The 19,157-nt window shown below is 40.7% G+C and overlaps 1 protein-coding gene across 4 annotated transcripts in view; it reads left to right on the forward strand.

Annotated features, from left to right (window-relative positions):
- The window catches only part of PON1 (paraoxonase 1), a 34,538-nt gene extending 16,786 nt beyond the window's left edge, over nucleotides 1-17,752 (forward strand). The window contains exons 6-10 of one of the 4 annotated variants that reach the window (XR_005061728.2): nucleotides 8,962-9,162; nucleotides 10,337-10,418; nucleotides 14,648-14,776; nucleotides 16,917-17,001; nucleotides 17,343-17,480. Coding sequence is in view for 1 of the 4 variants with exons in the window: in XM_017674817.3 (XP_017530306.3) it covers nucleotides 8,962-9,162; nucleotides 10,337-10,418; nucleotides 14,648-14,776; nucleotides 17,343-17,501 (571 nt within the window). In the remaining 3 variants the exon portion in view is untranslated. Of the gene's footprint in view, nucleotides 1-8,961; nucleotides 9,163-10,336; nucleotides 10,419-10,811; nucleotides 12,710-14,472; nucleotides 14,779-16,916; nucleotides 17,002-17,342 lie in introns of those variants that run through there. The other 3 variants (XR_012132294.1, XR_012132295.1, XM_017674817.3) reach the window with 3 other exon arrangements.
- Nucleotides 17,753-19,157: the final 1,405 nt, after the last annotated feature.

The raw sequence follows: 19,157 nt of genomic DNA on the forward strand, positions 1-19,157 counted from the left end.
TAATGATACCAAAAAAAAAAAAGACTAGAGTCTTGAATATTTCTATGAATTAGAAACAGACCTAAGAGGAGACCTGAAACCTGGGCCTCCAAGACCTCCCTGCACCAGCTTTACTGAGGTGTGGTTGCACATAATTTATGGAATAGCTGACCTGTGGTAACACTCAGCTGCAGCCTAGGTTCCTTGACAATATAACATATGGAGAAAGAAAACACCCAAGGATCCCCTGGTCCCCATCAACCCAAAACAGAGTCAACTTCCTCACTTGCCTTAGGATTTGGTTTATGAGGCTGGATTTAGGACAATAATCTGATACCATCTTCCCAAATAATTTTTGTCCTCTAATCATTATGATTGTCCAGAATCTTGATCTCTATTCGAATAATTTCCATACAACAATAGATGACATCAGTATTTGTAAATCTGGATTTCTTTTAAACCATGCATTACTTAAGTGCAGGTACCTAGCACAGTGCCTGTGTGCAATGGGCACTCAGTGTGACCAGTGCCCCTTTGTTTTCTTACCCGGTGCTTTTCAAGATGAGCAGACTGAGACTAGAGAGAAATTGAGTTACTGGCTGAAGGCCAATCAATTAATTAGCTGAATGGGAGCTACCACCCAGGTCTTCTGCCTCCCTAGAATGAGTGAGAATTCAGAGGACAGCTTTTGGTAGGAGAGGTTATTCATACACTCATTCAACAAATTTTATTTGGAAAGAAAATGAGAACACTGAGGGTCTAGTGAATGTGCCAGATACCAAGGCCTAAATTAGGCAAAGGTATGTAGAATAGAGAAGCTGGGCTAATAATGATAATAATAACAATTTAATGAATTTAAGTATGAGTTAGGTGCTGCAATAACAATAACCAAGCAGATTTAAACAGATCATTTTATTAACTTTTTACAAAGCCCATCTTAATTAGATTTTATTATTATACCATTTTGACTAAAAGAAAAATCTGAAGCCTGGAGAATTGAACTTGCCCCAGAGGACACCATCAGCAAAGCAGACAGCTGGGATTTTAATCCTGGTAGTTTGAGTCTTGAGCTGGTGCTCTGAGCCAGTATAAAAAAGTGAAAACTTGTATTTGTTTCACTATTTAATCTTGGAAATTGCAGGTATTTGTCCAATTTCTCAGGATTACAGTATTCTTTTCTGGGCCAGCTGCAAAGATACTAGTCTTTGACTATATGGAACCAAACTGAAGGGAACCATAGTGCCACAATTAAGGAAAAATCTGCTCTCTCAACCCAAGAACTAGCCATGTATACTCTCTGCTTTGTATCTGATGGTTGTTTACATTGTTTATAGCATTAATATTCCAAGTACTAATCTATTATAATTTAAACATCTTATTGTTAATTATAACACAATGGTCATTACTGTGACCGTCGTGGTGCCAAGGTCTTAGCATCCATTCTTTCATTTTATTCTTACCGTAACCTTTCAATGTACAGAGAGGAACAAGCTAAGAATTTAGTGATATGAATGTGGCCCCATTGACCAATGTCAGGATTCAAATGCAGTCCATCAGATTTCAAAGCTATTACTCTAAATCATTCCACTCTGCTCCTTTTTTATGAGAAACAAACAAATGATTGTAGAGTAGCTAATTTTGGAAATTTACCTTAAGAGAGAGATGTCCTCGCCCCCCTTGCAGGTTTATGCCTGGAACCCATGCAGACTAATCCTAAATACCTAGACATTTTTTTCCTTATCTTTTTTTTCTAATTTTTTATTTTTTTATTTTGTTATCATTAATATAAAATCACATGGGCAACATTGTGGTTACTAGATTCTCCCTGTTATCAAGTCCCCACCACATACCCCATTACAGTCACTGTCCATCAGCATAGTAAGATGCTATAGAGTCTTTACTTGTCTTCTCTGTGCTATACTGCCGTCCCCATGCCCCTCCTACATTATGTGTGCTAATCATAATGCCCCTTAATCTCCTTACCCCTCCCTTCCCACCCACCCACGCCAGTCCCTTTCCCTTTGGTACCTGTTAGTCCATTCTTGGGTTCTGTGAGTCTGCTGCTGTTTTGTTCCTTCAGTTTTTGCTTTGTTATGCTCCACAGATGAGTAAAATCATTTGGTACTTGTCTTTCTCTGCCTGGCTTATTTCACTGAGCATAATACCCTCTAGCTCCATCCATGTTGTTGCAAATGGTAGCATTTGTTTTCTTCTTATGGCTGAATAATATTCCATTGTGTATATGTACCACATCTTCTTTATCCATTCATCTACTGATGGACACTTAGGTTGCTTCCCTATCTTGGCTATTGTAAATAGTGTTGCGATAAACTTAGGGGTGCATATGTATTTCTGAAACAGGGCTCCTACATTCTTAGGGTAAATTCCTGGGAGTGGAATTCCTGGGTCAAATGATATTTCTATTTTGAGTTATTTGAGGAACCTCCATGCTGCTTTTCACAATGGTTGAGCAAGTTTATATTCCCACCAGCAGTGTAGGAGGGTTGCCCTTTCTCTGCATCCTTGCCAGCATTTGTTGTTGCTAGTCTTTTCTATGTTGGCCATCCTAACTGGTGTGAGGTGATAGCTCATTGTGGTTTTAATTTGCATTTCCCTGATAATTGGCGATGTGGAGCATCTTTTAGTGTGCCTGTTGACCATCTGAATTTCTTCTTTGGAGAATTGTCTGTTCATATCCTCGGCCCACTTTTTAATCAGGTTGTTAGCTTTTTGGGTGTTGAGGTGTGTGAGTTCTTTATATATTTTGGATGTTAACCCCTTGTCAGATATGTCATTTACAGATATATTCTCCCATACTGTAGGATGCCTTTTTGTTCTGTTGATGGTGTCCTTTGCTGTACAGAAGCCTTTTAATTTGATGTAGTCCCATTTGTTCATTTTTTATTTTGTTTCCCTTGCCCAAGGAGATGCATTCAGGTAAAAGTTGCTCATGTTTATATTCAAGAGATTTTTGCCAATGTTTTTTTCTAAGAGTTTTATGGTTTCATGACTTACATTCAGGTCTGTGATCCATTTTGAGTTTACTTCTGTGTATGGGGTTAGACAATAATCTATCTTCATTTTCTTGCATGTTGCTGCACAGTTTTGCCAACACCAGATGTCAAAAAGGTTGACGCTGTATATCCATGGCTCCTATATTGTACATTAATTGACCGTATATGCTTGGGTTTGTATCTGGGCTCTCTAGTCTGTTCCATTGGTCTATGGGTCTGTTCTTGTACCAGTACCAAATTGTCTTGATTACTGTGGCTTTGTAGTAGATGTTGAAGTTGGGGAGCATAATCCCCCCTGCTTTATTACTTCTCAGGGTTGCTCAGGCTGTCTGAGGTCTTTTGTGGTTCCATATGAATTTTGGAACAATTTGCTTTAGTTCATTGAAGAATGCTGTTGGTATTTTGATAGGGATTGCATTGATTCTGTAAATTGCTTTAGGCAGGATGGCCATTTTGACAATATTAATTCTTCCTATCCATGAGCACCGGATGTGTTTCCATTTATTGGTATCTTCTTTAATTCCTCTCATGAGTGTCTTGTAGTTTTCAGAGCTTAGGTCTTTCACTTCCTTGGTTAGGTTTATTCCTAGATATTTTATTCTTTTTGATGCAATTGTGAATGGAATTGTTTTCCTGATTTCTCTCTCTGCTAGTTCATTGTTAGTGTATAAGAATGCAACAGATTTCTGTGTATAAATTCTGTATCTTGCAACTTTCCTGAATTCAGATATTAAATTGGATTATTTAGGGTTTTTTATGTACAATATCATGTCATCTGCAAACAGGAACAGTTTAACTTCTTCCTTGCCAATCTGGGTGCCTTTTATTTGTTTGTGCTGATTGTTTGCCATGGTGAGGACCTTCAGAACTATGTTGAATAAAAGTGAGGAGAGTGGGCATCCTTGCCTTGCTCCTGATCTAAAGGAAAAGCTTTCAGCTTCTTGCTGTTAAGTATAATGTTGGTTGTGGTTTGTCATATATGGTCTTTATTATGTTGAGGTACTTACCCTCTATACCCACTTTGTTGAGAGTTTTTATCATGAATGGATGTTGAAATTTGTCAAATGCTTTTTCAGCATCTATGGAGGTGATCATGTGGTTTTTGTCCTTCTTCTTGTTGATGTGGTGGATGTTGATGGAATTTTGAGTGTTGTACCATCCTTGCATCCCCGCAAAAAATCCTACTTCATCATAATGGTTTACCTTTTTTATGTATTTTTGATTTCGTTTGCTAATATTTTGTTGAGTATTTTTGCATCTAAGTTCATCAGGGATATTGGTCTGTAATTTTATTTTTTTGTGGTGTCTTTGCCTGGTTTTGGCATTTGGTAAAGGAGTATTCCCTCCTCTTCTACTTTTTGGAAAATTTTAAGGAGGATAGGTATTAGGTCTTTACTAAATGTTTGATAAAATTCAGCAGTGGAACCATCTGTAACAGGGGTTTTGTTCTTGGGTAGTTTTTTTATTACTAATTTAATTGCCTTGCTGGTAATTCATCTATTCATATATTCTGTTTCTTCCTTGGTCAGCCTTGGAAGGTTGTATTTTTCTAGAAAGTTGTCCATTTCTTCTGGATTATCCAGTTTGTTAGCATATAATTTTCATAGTATTCTCTCATAATTCTTTGTATTTCTGTGGTGTCCATAGTGATTTTTCCTTTCTCATTTTTGATTCTGTTTATGTGTGTAGACTCTTTTTTTCTTGATAAGTCTGGCTAGGTGTTTATCTATTTTGTTTATTTTCTCGAAGAACCAGCTCCTGCTTTCATTGATTCTTTCTGTTGTTTAATTCTTCTCTATTTTATTTATTTCTGCTCTAATCTTTATTATGTCCCTCCTTCTACTGACTTTAGGCCTCATTTGTTCTTCTTTTTCTAGTTTCATTAATTGTGAGTTTAGACTGTTCATGTGGAATTGTTCTTCTTTCCTGAGGTAGGCCTGTATTGCAATATACTTCTCTTGTAGCACAGCCTTTGCTGCATCCCACCAATTTTGTGGTATTGAATTATTATTGTCATTTGTCTCCATATATTGCTTGATCTCTGTTTTTATTTGGTCATAGATCCAGTGATTATTTAGGAGCATGTTATTAAGCCTCCATGTGTTTGTGGGTTTTTATTTTTCTTTGCATAATTTATTTCTAGTTTCATACCTTTCTGGTCTGAGAACCTGGTTGGTACAATTTCAATCTTTTTTAATTTACTGAGTCTATTTTTGTGGCCTAGTATATGATCTATTCTTGAAAATGTTCCATGTGCACTTGAGAAGAATCACGTTGCTTTTGAATGGAGTGTCCTGTAGGTGGCCGTTAGGTCCATCTGTTCTAATACATTGTTCAGTGCCTCTGTCTCCTTACTTATCTTCTGTCTTGTTGATCTGTCCTTTGGAGTGAGTGGTATGTTGAAATCTCTTAAAATGAATGCATTGCATTCTACTTCCCTTTAATTCTCTTAGTATTTGTTTCACATATGTAGGTGACCCTATGTTTCATGCATAGATCTTTATAATAGTTATATCTTCTTGTTGGACTGACCCCTTTATCATTATGTAATGTCCTTCTTTGTCTTTTGTGACTTTCTTTGTTTTGAAGTCTATTTTGTCTGAAACAAGTACTGCAACTCTAGCTTTTTCCTCCCTATTAGTTTCATGAAATATCTTTTTCCATCCCTTTACTTTTAGTCTGTGCATGTCTTTGGGTTTGAAGTGAGTCTCTTGTAGGCAGCATATAGATATATAGATTGATCTTGTTTTTTTCATCCGTTCAGTGACTCTATGTCTTTTGATTGGTGCATTTAGACCATTTCCATTTAGGGTGATTATCAGTAGGTATGTACTCATTGCCCTTGCAGGCTTTAGATTTGTGGTTACTAAAAGTTCAAGGGTAATTCCCTTACTATCTCACAGTCTAATTTAAGTCACTTAGTATGCTATTATAAACACAACCTAAAGGTTCTTTTTTTTTTTCATTTCTCTTCCTGCTCCATTCTTTATATATTAAGTATCATATTCTGTACTCTGTCCCTTTATTGACTTTGGGGATAGTTGATTTGATTTTGTATCTTCTTAGTGATTAATTGTTGTACTTTGCTGTGGTTTTATTTCCCCTGGTGACAGCTGTTTAGCCTTAGGAATACTTCCATCTATAGCAGTCCCTCAAAAATGCACTGTACAAGTGGTTTGTGGGAGGTAAATTCTCTTAGTTTTTGCTTTTCTGAAAATTGTTTAATCCCTCCTTCAAATTTAAATGATAATCTTGCTGAGTAGGGTATTCTTGTTTCGAGGCCTTCTGCTTCATTGCATTAAATATATCATCCCACTCCCTTCTGGCTTGTAAGGTTTCTGTTGAGAAGTCTGATGATAACCTGATAGGTTTTCCCCTGTATGTGATCTTTTTTCTCTCTCTAGATGCTTTTAAAAAATCTGTCCTTATCCTTGATCTTTGCCATTTTAATTATTATATGTCTTAGTCTTGTTTTCCTTGGGTCCTCTTCCTTGGGTCCCTTGTGTTGGGAGATCTGTGCACCTCCATGGCCTGAGAGACTATCTACTCCCCTGGATTGGGGAGGTTTTCAGCAATACCTTCTCATAGACACTTCCTATCCCTTTTCCTCTCTCTTCTTCTGGTACTCCTATAATGCAAATATTGTTCCATTTGGATTGGTCACACAGTTTTCTCAATATTCTTTCATTCTTAGATATCTTTTTTTCTCTCTGTGCCTCAGCTTCTTTGTATTCCTCTTCTCTTTGTTTCATTTAGCATCTCTTTTGTTACATCTAATCTGCTTTTTAATCCCTCCATTGTATGTTTCATTTCAGATATGGAATTTCTTAATGATTGAATCTATGTCCTAAATTCATCCCTGAGTTCTTGAATATTTTTCTGTACCTCCATGAGCATGTTTCTGATTTTTATTTTGAACTCTCATTCAGGAAGATTGGTGAGTTCAGTCACATTTGGACCTTTTTCTGGTGTTTCTGAAATTTTTGTTTGAACCAGGTTCCTTTGATGTTTCATATTTGTATGTTGAGCCCTCTAGTGACTGGAGGCTCTGTGCTCTGAAGTTGTTCAGCCCTTGGAGTGACGTCAGGGGTTGCAGGGGAGCTGCGCTCATGCCTGGGGGGATTAAAGAGCTGTTTCCTGCTTCCCAGCTGCAGTGCCTGTCTCCACTGTTAGAATCAGTGGGCCAAGCACACAGGTATAAGCCTCTGAGCTTTGTATCTGTAGCTGCTGTAGGCCGGGACTCCCTCTGGTTGGCCTGATGCCAGGGCAGGGACTGCTGGTTTGTGAGCCTGTGCCCGTAAGCCAGGAGGAAGGCTCAGCAGGCTGTGTGTCACAGTGGGGGGCCTCGGAGCTGAGTAGACAGCCAGAGGGATGGAGCGCCTGAAGCTCCTGAAAGTTCCCAACCTGCTGGGCAGAGTGCACTCAGACAACCTTGTCCACCTATACTTTCTCCCGTGCAGCAAGCTCCTTCAGCAGCCCTCTTGCTGCTAGGAAGCCTCTCAGACTGCTTGCCTTTCCTTTGTTTTGGAGCAGCTGGATGTGGGTTCCTGTCCTCCACAAATGGCTGGAATCTCAGTCTTGCTAAGTATTCCGCCTGTGTTAGCTTTCCAACCCCACTAATATCCAGAGCACTGTGCAATGTAGGTTTGTGCTCCCAAAGCAGATCTCCACCACTGGGTGTTCAGCAGTCCTAGGCTTCCACCCCCTCCCTGCTCTGTTTCTCTTCCTCCCGCCAGTGAGCTGGGGTGGGGGAAGGGCTTAGGTCCCACCAGATCAAGGCTTTGGTATGTTACCCTGTTTCATGAGGTCTGCGCTGTTCTCCAGGTGTGTGCAGTCTGGCACAGCCTTCTTTCCTGTTGCTTTTTTAGGATTAGTTGTATCAACTATATTTTCACATTATATGTGGTTTTGGCTGCCATCTTGAATCTCCCTCTACCTTTCTCCTTATGTAGTAATAGCGGCTACTATTGATTGAGGGCTTGGTGAGTGGCAGGCTCCTGGCAAGCACACAGCAGGCATTATCTCATTGTAATTCCCACTGCAACTTCACAGATTAAGATTCTGACCCTTATTCTTACACTAATGAGCTGTCTGACTTTGGGAAACTCTTTTTACCTCTCTTTACAGATGAGAAAACTGAGGCTCTGTACACTTGTCTGACTTACCCAGGAGCCTGGAGGTGCACCAGGGCTGATGGGTTGCCCATTACACCTTCTGCAATAGAGCAGAGATAATTTTCTCTCAAATAATGGCCCTGGGGAACTTCTGTCACCTCAATCAGACTCACTTATGTGTTCACTGTTGTACCTATTTAAGCAGAAAAATAGACTCATATATCTTAGATTTTCAGTAACAGAGAGAGGATCCAAACCAGAAAGAAAAAAAGCCGTGGCAGCTTATTTCTGAGCATTCTTGTTCTGGACATTTTACTCAGTTTAGAATCATGAAATTTTAAGGCTGCAAGTACCCTTTGAGGCTGCAAGATAGACCAGTCCATCTCATTGTCCTTTCTCAGATAAGGAAAGTGAGGCACTGGCATGTGAACCGATTGATTTTCCCTAAATCTCACAGCTAATAGTAGTGAAGCTTTAACTAAAATGCAAGTCTCAACTTTGGCAGTTTTCTTCCACTGCCTGCTGACGTCTTGGACTGTTCTATATAAGAATAAGTTCTATACTGAATTTAGTATATCTACACATACCATAGTACTATTTGTTAGACATAGTTAATCAGATTTATGTTATATTGCTACAATATATAATAACCTCTTAGAGTTTCTTAGATTTATTGCCTTTGAGGATTGTATATATGGGACTGACTTCATATTAATTCTCTGCCTAACAGAGGAAAGGATCCATCCCACATTGTGACTTTCAGAATAGACATTAATGAATGCCAATCAGTCTATAACCTTGAAATGTACAATACCTTCCCCTGTATATATCATATGTGTATGTTTGAATTGCAGTTTGAATGATATTGTTGCTCTAGGACCTGAGCAATTTTATGCCACAAATGACCACTATTTTGTTGACACTTACTTGAGATCCTGGGAGTTATATTTGGGCTTAGCATGGTCAAACGTTGTTTACTATACTCCAAATGAAGTTCGAGTGGTGGCAGATGGATTTGATCTTGCTAATGGAATCAACATTTCACCTGATGGCAAGTATGTGAATTCTTTAAAATGTCACACATTTCCCTAGATTCTTGTTAGGTATCTTTAAAACATACTCATTTTCTAAATAATGGGACCCAAACTAACATGTTTTCCTCTTAAAAGAAAATTAGGAAAAAAGTATAATATCTAAATTTGGGAGGGATAAAATTTATCAAATCAATATTTTCTATTTTGTGAAGGCATACCCTTTTAAATTCCTTTTTTGGGAATAATGTACATTTCAAGAGGGAGAGCAGTGCTAAACATTTAGTATTACCAAATAGCTTTGTTTTGAGGGGAGATTAACAATGTGTAGGTATTGACATCAGTAGTGCTGGCTTGTGACAAAGAGCTTACACTCAAATGTCAAGTCAAGGCACTGCTTCCTTCATCAAAAAAGTGTTACTCTGGGGGAAAAAAACAATCAGCCGAACGAAGCAGTGTGCTTAGTGAGGTCGTTGATTTACATCATTATCTGGTGGTGGCCCTGAAACAGCTCACAGACCAGGACTGATCTATTGCACTTTGGGTGGACCTGGTCTCTCTCCCTAATCTATGTATCCATCCATATAAGCCCTTCCTTATCTTGTGCTGCCAAGGATTTCAGAGGGTTAGTAACACAATTAGAGAAAGCAGCCTAGACAACTCTCACTTATTCACAGTACCTCCTGGTCTTCAAAAATAGCAGGCAATCAAGCAGTCATTTCTCTGTAGCTCTGAGCTGCACTGTGGTTTGACTGACCACAGGTCTTTGTGATGCATGCGGCGCTGCCCTGGGTGCAAAATGCTGACTGCACAGAGTTAGGACCAGACCTCACTAGCCAGGGAGGAGGACTTGTTTCAGGCCCAGGCCCAGCCTCTTGTCTTCTCTCACACTTTCTCTGGCCAAGAAGCACTGTGACATATTTGTTCCCAAATATTAATCGCTGGTGTAGGGGCTAAGTGTCTTCCCTACTAACCAGGGAAAGCTAGGTTCCTACCTTTAGAAATGTTTCAGAGATTATAACTCCTTTGTGCATGGTAAGATCATGGAGTTCTTTCAGAGCTCGGTGTGCTTGGAGATGGGTTCCATTTTCCAGGCTCTAATCCAAGTTCCTCCTTAGGAAGAGTTATTACAACTTCATTGTAACCTTCTGAATTGTATTAATTCAAGTGCTTTGATGTAGCTCTTTCCTCTTTGAAGGTATGTCTATATAGCTGAATTGATGGCTCATAAGATTCATGTATATGAAAAACATGCTAATTGGACTTTAACTCCATTGAAGGTAAGATGTATTAACACTGTAAGTTTGCAGAGTGGTAATTAGATTCTAATTGATTTGTGAAATTAAAAGTGAGAAAAAAGGATTGTCTAATTGGAGTGGGTGAGTACCAGTTTTTCACTCCTTTATTAAGAGTTGTCAGCATTGTGTGTTTTGTTCCCTTCCCTCGGCTGCAGAGTGGGAAGTGTAGCGGGAAGCAGCTAACCACACCTCTCACCAATGACACTGACTCCTTCTGAGCTAATGAATTTTAAGCTTGGCGTTGTGTTCCTCAGTTTTTTCCCTCCTTTCTCTCCCACCCTCCCCTTTCCTTCCTGCCTCCTTTCCTTTCTTCCATCTTCCTTCCCTCCCTCCATCTCCTCCCCTTTTTCTCTCTCTTTCATTTTCTCCCTCCAGGTTGACGGAAGAGATAGGAAATAGCCTCCAGTTGTATTTCACATGATGGTGCTCTGAACAATACTCAAGAAGCTCAAGGACTCACAGGGGCCACTGCACCCCGGCAACTCAACTCCACACTTCACTGCCTGCGCCATCAGCCCCTGCCACCTGCCCAGCCTCCCCTGCCCGCATGTTCCTGGAGGCGTGGCCTTGCCTCAGATGGGGCTCTTGTTCCTCTGATCAGGAGATCTTCCTCCAGCTTCCATGGCTCTCTCCTTCATATCCTTCTGGATTCTAATATCGCCTCAATGAGGCCTTCCTTGGCTACCAAATGAAAACTTTCAACTCTGCTCTCCTTTCCACACAGTTAGTTTGCAACCTAATGTGCAGTTAGATGCAAAATCTGAGACAGGCCCCATACACAGAGGGCAAGGAGAGACAAAAAAAAGAGGCAGGCCATTCCAGATGGGCAGGTGCCAGCTTTAATAAGCAAGAGAACTTACACTGAGGCCTGTCTTGGGCAGCTGCAAGATGAGTAGATCTCTCCACCTACCTAAAAAATCTTAAAAGTTTATACAGAGCCCTTAACTGGGTTCAGTCACTATACTGTCCAGATGGTCTTAGCAACACATGGCTCTTTCAAGGCTACGTCATTGGACCAGCTCCCACTTTGGGAATGGAGGACAGAATGTTCATCCCAAGGACAGGGGATGGTGTTAGGAGCCTTGGATTGTCTGGGTCCAGCTTGATGATCAGGCAGCAGTCATATCACATTTTCTTGATTATCTCCTACAACACACACACATACACACACACACACACACACACACACACACACACACTTCTGTCTCCTTTATGGCTTTATATTCCCTTTAGCATTTGTTACTAACATACTATATATTTTATTTATCATCTCTGTTGTGTGCCTTTCCCACTAGGATGTAAGCTCCACAGTGACAGATTGTTTTCTACTTGCTCCTGGGAGAGTTCCCAACACCTAGTAGTCACTCAACAAATACTAAATTAATATGACAGTGCTGGGTATGCTAGGAGAGCATCCTCCAGCCCCACGAATTCTAATCTTGTCTAAAGGTTGGGTCCAAAGATGTAAAAACACAGAGGAGAGGAAAGAGAATGAGCAAAGTGGAGCATTATGGAAGTAGTTCCCTGCCCCTGAAAAACAAGACATTGCTCGCCTGCCATGTTCACCCACAGCACGAAGTGCTGTCACTTCCCATCAGCACATCTAAGGCCCTGTCATGAGGGGCTTCCTTCTGAGAAAATTACCTCACAGCAACATCAAATGTAACATCAAGTTTGACATTAAAAATCATTGGCATGGCTAGTTTTGGTATTAGCTGAAGTAAAATGGAATCTCACACATTCATACTGGCTGAGGGAATAAAAACAATCTGTGGTTATAAAAATAGGCACTTTTCTGAAAATTGAAAGTTAAAGAATCTTATAAGAATAGAACCCAATCCAATATACTTTCAACACAGAATGATAATGGTGCTGCTCCTACCCGGCAAGGTCAGGGGCAAGGGTTATTTCAGGTTTGGCTTCCACCTTGGGCAATAGGTCATGCCCATCTCCTGACATAACTCATTGAGATGATGCCCATTGAGATGATGTCCTTCTTTTGAAGGATCACATTAATTAAGACCAGTTAATTAATTCCTGGTATGCCAAGAAATTTGATAAACTAGCTGAGACTGATCTTAGAATTTGTGATGAGATGTGGATGGGCTTGTGTCCTATCTAAGTGTGGAATATCCATGTCATGGAATATTATTCAGTCCTAAAAAGGAATGAAGTACTGATACATGCTACAACATGGATGAACCTTGGAGACATTATGCTAAGTGAAATGAGCTAGACACAGAAGAGCACATACTGTATGATTCTACTTACAGGTACTTAGAATAGGCAAATTCATAGAAAGTGGAGCAGGGGTTGCCAGGGGCTGGAGGAGGGAGAAATGTGGGGCTATTGGGTACAGAGTCTCTGTTTGGGATGATGAAAGGCACTGGAAATGGTGATGGCTGCACAACAATGTGGATGTACTTAATGCCACTGAACTGTACACTTAAAAATGGTTCAAATGACAAATTTCAGGTGTTATGCATATTTTGCCACAATAAAAACAATTCCCTTTTCAAAAAAAAAAAGACTTCAAGACACAGTCAATAAATTAGTACCACTGCCACAATAAAAACAATTCCCTTTTCAAAAAAAAAAAGACTTCAAGACACAGTCAATAAATTAGTATCACTTCAGTGAGTTCCCATTCCCTAAAAATTAGGATATTTGTTAACAGAGGATACAATTTTCCCCAAAGTGAATAACTTTGCCCAAGGAAAGTAAAATTTTCCACTTGGCTTTGTGGAGGCACAGAATGTGGTTATGCTTGTGAACTGTGGTGAGTTAGCATTGCTAGGAGCTGGGGATTTGCAAGGCAGGAGTTCATTGCTGGGCCCAAAGCAGGCTCCCTGCTGGACTTTCAGCTCTTCCTTGGCAGGAAGCAGGCCTGCCTTTTACCCTGCACTCTCCAGTGGGGGCTTTTTGCAGAACACAGAGTAGAAGCCACGTTGAATGAATAGGACCTCAGGCTTCTGTGCCCTTCTCCCACTCCCCCCACCAACTCTAATCTCTGCAGGCTTTCATCTGTTATGGAATTTGCCAATTGGCTATTACTCCTTCCAAAGATAATAGCAGAGCCCTGAGACAAATATTTTCCTAACTTAAGGAAGTTCACATGGCAGCATAGCATGTCTGACACTGTGATAGCTGGGGACTTGGTGGATGGAGAGGGTCTGGAGCTGATTTTGGCCAGAGGTTATTTGCTTGGCCATCTACTCCAGCCATCTGTGCCTGTGTCCAGGTTAGTGTTGGCTCTGCATGAAGGCTCTGCCATGGCGTGTGAGCCCTCTAGTTCCTTCATGGGCATGTGGGGATAGCTCTCATTTTGAGCAAGAAGCACAGGGCAGCGCTGACTCGCTGCAGCTGCCTGCCCACACCCTGGCCTTTGCAACGAGTCGTCCCCAGTTATTACAGGGTCTGTGGGCACTCAGGTACCCTGGCCCATGTTTGAGGTACATGGTAGATGTCATTTCTCCACTTGAGAGTTAGTTGTAAACAAACAGATACAATTTCTCCCTGGTAGAGGCACCCAAGATGATGAATGGTGAAATTAAGAATGGTTGGTATTATTTACAATCCTGGTACAAAAAGCCTTGACAGCAGTCTGTGCTGTCATCACATGCTTGCAACTTATATTTAGAAAACCAACAGCAGAAGAACAGGGAGTTGAATAACATCAGGATGCTACAGAAGAAACATTTCCCCAACTCCAAGGCAAAAATTAGACCCTGGGTGATCATTTCTTCTCTGGTTACAAAGCCTATGATTAGCCGTTACAGAAGAGCCTACATATCATCCAAGTTCTCATCAGAAATGAATCTACATCTCCTGATTGTTTTCTGAATGCTTATAAACATATCATTTCCACATGCCCTTTTAGGAGGAACTGTTTTATGCTGCACTTTAAACTTTTATTTTTCCTTTTAAGTTCATACACAGGCATATGAGTCCAAATGCTTTCATCTAACTTGTAACAGTCTTTCTGTCTTTCTGTGTCTTCCCTCTCCATCTGTCCTGGAAAATGATAAAATACTAGCAGAGAGGGCAAGCTGGAGGAGCTCCCTGAGGACTGTGAGCTGCTGTGCTCCTGGGACCAGCAGTGTGGGCGCTGGCGACGAGGTGACAGTTTTCTCTGACGTATTGCTCCACCACCTCTCAAAATTTGTTTTCATTTTCTGTGTTCCCTTCTCTCCCTGGATTTAATCTGGAAGTCCCTCAACTTTAACACACTCGTGGATAACATATCCGTGGACCCTGTGACAGGGGACCTTTGGGTTGGATGTCATCCCAATGGCATGAAAATCTTCTTCTATGACCCAGAGAATCTTCCCGCATCAGAGGTTAGTTTGAACTCAAATCAGATCGGTGACCTTATTGCCAGCTCTTTTCAGTTGAGAACACAAATCTCAATTACATGTGCAAGTAAAAGGGTGGGGGTGGGGGGTGGATACAGATAGAGGATCCAAATAGTCAGATATAAAAAGGAATTTGACTTTGGCAGTCATTTAGTCACGGGTTCGAGAGGGGGCAGATAGTATGTTTAAATTGGGTAATTTGAGGGGATTTAATAAGGCCACGATATATAAAGGTGTGGGCACACATAGGATAACCGGTATCTCAGGGCTGGCAAGGGAGGCAGGAAATGGTTACTGAAGCCAGAGCCAGGAAAGAGTGTGTGGAGAGGGTCCCCTGAGAAGAACCGACCTCTGGTTGAGGGATGAAGCCAACCAGCAGGGGCCCCAGAGGGAGGAGACCTGGAGCATATACCCCAGTTCTGTCTCCATCCCCCACCCCCACTGCTGCTGCCCTTGGGGATCCAAACAGGAGCTGGAGGGCAAGGGAGCCTCTGGACAGGTCTGGGCAGAGTGGGCTGGGTGTACAGGGCTGGGTCGGGATAACCAGCACTGCACTATCTTTATTTCGATCGTGACTTTCTCCAACTTGGGAATTCACAGTTGTTTAAGAAATATAATGCACCAATCATTCATTTGTTACTTTCCTTTCAACTCCCTCTGCCTGTGTCGGTGTGTACACAAGTTAATGCACAAATGGCTACCCTCCCTAAACCTTCCCAGCAGTATGGCAAGATAAATCACTTGCTGGAATTAATTTGGTTTAAAAGTCTTTTTCTTCCTTCTTAAGTACAGTACTCAGGGCCCCTCTTGGTGCCCCTGGTTTTTATTCAGTGGACTATTTTGGCAGTGCAAACAAGAATTTGTAACTCATTTTGCCATAAGCGTTTGAATATTGACTATGACTTATTTGGGGTTTTCTATTTTGAGTTTTCAGTGTGTACTAATTATGCTTGTGATTCACATCAAATACATGATATACTTCTTTGACATAATTTACTGCTCTGTATCCTTTTTAAATAGTCTAATTCCCCCATTCCTCTGCCCCCTCCCCCACAAATAGTTTCTTAAAGCCTGTGCCTCTTGGATAAAATAAAACATGAATGTGTATTTCCAAGGCCCTTCATACCCTTTATCTTTAGGTTTATAGGACAATTGTGATTATGTTTAATGGCAGTCCTCTGCCTTTTGCTAGTTCTTAGCTATTAGGATTACTGTATGTTTAATAGAATTGAAGAAATATATGCTGCGGCGTGTTCACTGTTCAGAGCTGAGCAGAAGGTTAGAGTTTAATTTGCTTCTGCCTCTTAACTCATTTGGTGTATCAGGGTCGTTTACTCTAGTATGGACTTGGGTTGCTGCCTGGAAAAAAAAATGCATCCTTTCTAATGATGGATCTGGTAAGGAATAGCCAAAGAGTAATAACAACCCATTATCTAATGCACTGCTCCAAAGAATGATTTAGTTTTATTAGAAAAAAGCTTACTTGAGCCAAGGGGTACTGTTATGCATCTGGTAACTACTACATGTTAATGCTAAGGCAACTTCCTGAAACGTCTCTTTGGTGCCCAGCTGGTTTTAAGAGGTCCTTTTAAATGCTGCCACTGACCCTTTAATAGGCAGGCACTGGCCTTCCTACTGTGCCATATTTTGTGTTTTTGTGTGTCGGTATCCTTTCTTCAGGTGTTATATTTTATCCTAATGGCTTAAGGATAATAGGAATTTATTGTTGAAAGGGAATTTCGAGTTAATCTCACTCCACCCATTACATTCTACAGACGAAAAGAGATGGTAAGCAAGTGGATGATCCCGAACATAGCCCTGGGATCCGGCCTTACCATGCACTCTTTGCAGCAGGATGAATCATACCCCGAAACTGCCACTTTATTGGCCAGAATGGTCAAATGTTGGCTATTATTTATAGTCAGCTTAACATACTGCTACACTGTTGCTAATGATACCATCACTTTTCTGCTCAAATAAATGAAGGAAACAGAACATATGAAATCTCATACATTTAGAGTTGGGGCCTTATATTTGGAGGAATGGGTGAGTGTGGTACAGAGATATGTTTCTTTGGGGGCAGTACTTTTTTTTTTTTTTTACCAGCATTCTTTTTTATTACCAGCATTTGAAAACCAAGAATGAAGTGTAAACATTAAGATGCCTAGCTTATCTGAAAATACACAAAATCTGGCTTGAATTCCAGCATGGTAATAATTTGACTATTACTTGGTAACAGCTTCTCCCCACCAACCTAGCCATTTACCATATTCTCGACTGCTCCCTAACACTGCACACCTGGGCTGTGCCTCTCACCTGCATTTCTTGCCTAGCTTCTGCAAGGCTTATCTGTCTTGATCTCTGTTAAAGATAACTTGATCAAACCTATCACTTTGTCAATGAGGGAACAGGTGTTTTATGGAGAGAGTAATTTTGAAACAAGATATGATGCACCTAAAGGCTTTTTCTTAGGGAGGAATGACCACATATTTAAAGTTATGTTTTACATGACATTTAATAACATTTTAACCTAATGTCATTTCCTTGATAGGTGCTCCAAATCCAGAATATTCTAACAGAGGAACCCAGAGTCACGGTGGTTTATGCAGAAAATGGTACAGTGTTGCAAGGAAGCACAGTGGCCTCTGTGTACAAAGGGCAACTGCTGATTGGCACTGTGTTCCACAAAGCTCTTTATTGTAAGCTCTAAAAGGCCAATTGGCACCCATTCCATGGAAACTGTGAGCCCATCAATTCAGCTGCTGGCCACGTCTCAGGGGCCACAGTGGTTTCACCTGGTCAATGACCTTTGACCCTAAATGTGGCCATGATAAGGAATGAAAATGCTGTTTAACTGAGAACAGACACAATGCATATTGCTTTTTTGAGGGTACAAATGGAATGTTTGCAAACCAAATTTACCAGCACAAATCCTTTTCAATAAAATGACTAAAATTGTTACATCAGTTCTCAGGTCTTAAGTCATTTAACTGTATTTGATCCCCAAAATACTTTCCCTAAAGCGTACGTCGCCAGAGAGCACACGAGCTAATAGCTGCCTCCCTGTGTCTGGTGGAGCAGGCTGACCTCCCGCATCACCTGAACTCCAGTGCTCACCCAAGGGCTCCAGCTCATGGGCCACTAAACAGTCACTCCTCAGCTCTGGGCATAGCTCCTCAGTAAAGCCATTAGACACACTGGCAGAGTCAGACCTAGTCACATTTTTCCTTGTACATATGCGTCTCTTAGTAAATAGAAACCTAAATTACTTCTACTCTCCTTTGACTCTTGCCAATTTGATTCCCTTCTAGCAATGACCTGCAGGAAAATCTTACAATTCTTGGGAGTGTTTGGCACACCTGAAAACTAGAAGTGTCTGTTAGCTCAGCACAAATTGTACATTTTAGTTTCTCTGACCTGGTTTGGATACAGAATGAAGCCTGTAACTGATCCAGGTAAAAGCTAAGTGCCCCAAAGGCAATGTCTTTGCGATGGGGGCTGTGGTGGTGATGGTGTGTATTTTTTTCTAACTTACTGTGGAGGTTAAGAAAATAACAGGAAGGTAAACAAACAAACAAAAAATAGAAAAGACTGACAACTTTTGGCTGTCTTCTGAGGGATGTGACTAGGAAGAAAAGACGACCTTATCAGTATAAGAGCTGGAATGGGAAGGTTATCTGTCTTCATCTGTCTGTTTTGAAGATATGACTCCCAGGCTCGATTATATCTTGGGATGCTAAGGCAGTCATGTTAGAAACAAAGTTTTCTGAAGGCACTTGGGGAAACATGTTTTGCAGATAAATTGAGAGCTGCCAACAGTTTAAGACCACTGACTGAAAGTAACAAACAGGAACATTTTGTTTGGCTTGAAAAACCCTTTCCTCCCATTGGGATTAGAGTTATTTTAGTCACAATTTCAGTGAGCCTAGTGTGTGCTCCACAGGTGCTCAATTATTCAGTAATGCTGTTCACAGCCCTTGATGCAGGATTCTTTGAAATATTGTTTTGAAACTATCAGTGGCTGCAGTTCTTCGGTTGAAAGGAACCCACATAGTTCCTTTAAAAAATATCATTTGATGTCACCAATAAAATGAGCATACTCTGTTCTCTCTTGCTCTTGACAGAATAAATAAATCCTGCCAAGACAAGTAACAAAGCAAAACAAACAAAAGCTATCCAATAGCTTACACTCAAGATTATTCAAAGGGATACATGCCACAGAGGGTTAGGAGTTTCCTAACACAGCTTGATTCACTTGTTCTGGGATACTCAGATATCAATTTTTGCATTGCCAAAGGTTTAGTCACAAAATGACGGTGTGTGTGTGTGTGAGAAAGAGAGGATTTAATATCCCTCCTTTGTTATA

The sequence above is a fragment of the Manis javanica genome, chromosome 6 (assembly GCF_040802235.1).
Source record: "Manis javanica isolate MJ-LG chromosome 6, MJ_LKY, whole genome shotgun sequence".
NCBI lineage: Eukaryota > Metazoa > Chordata > Mammalia > Pholidota > Manidae > Manis > Manis javanica.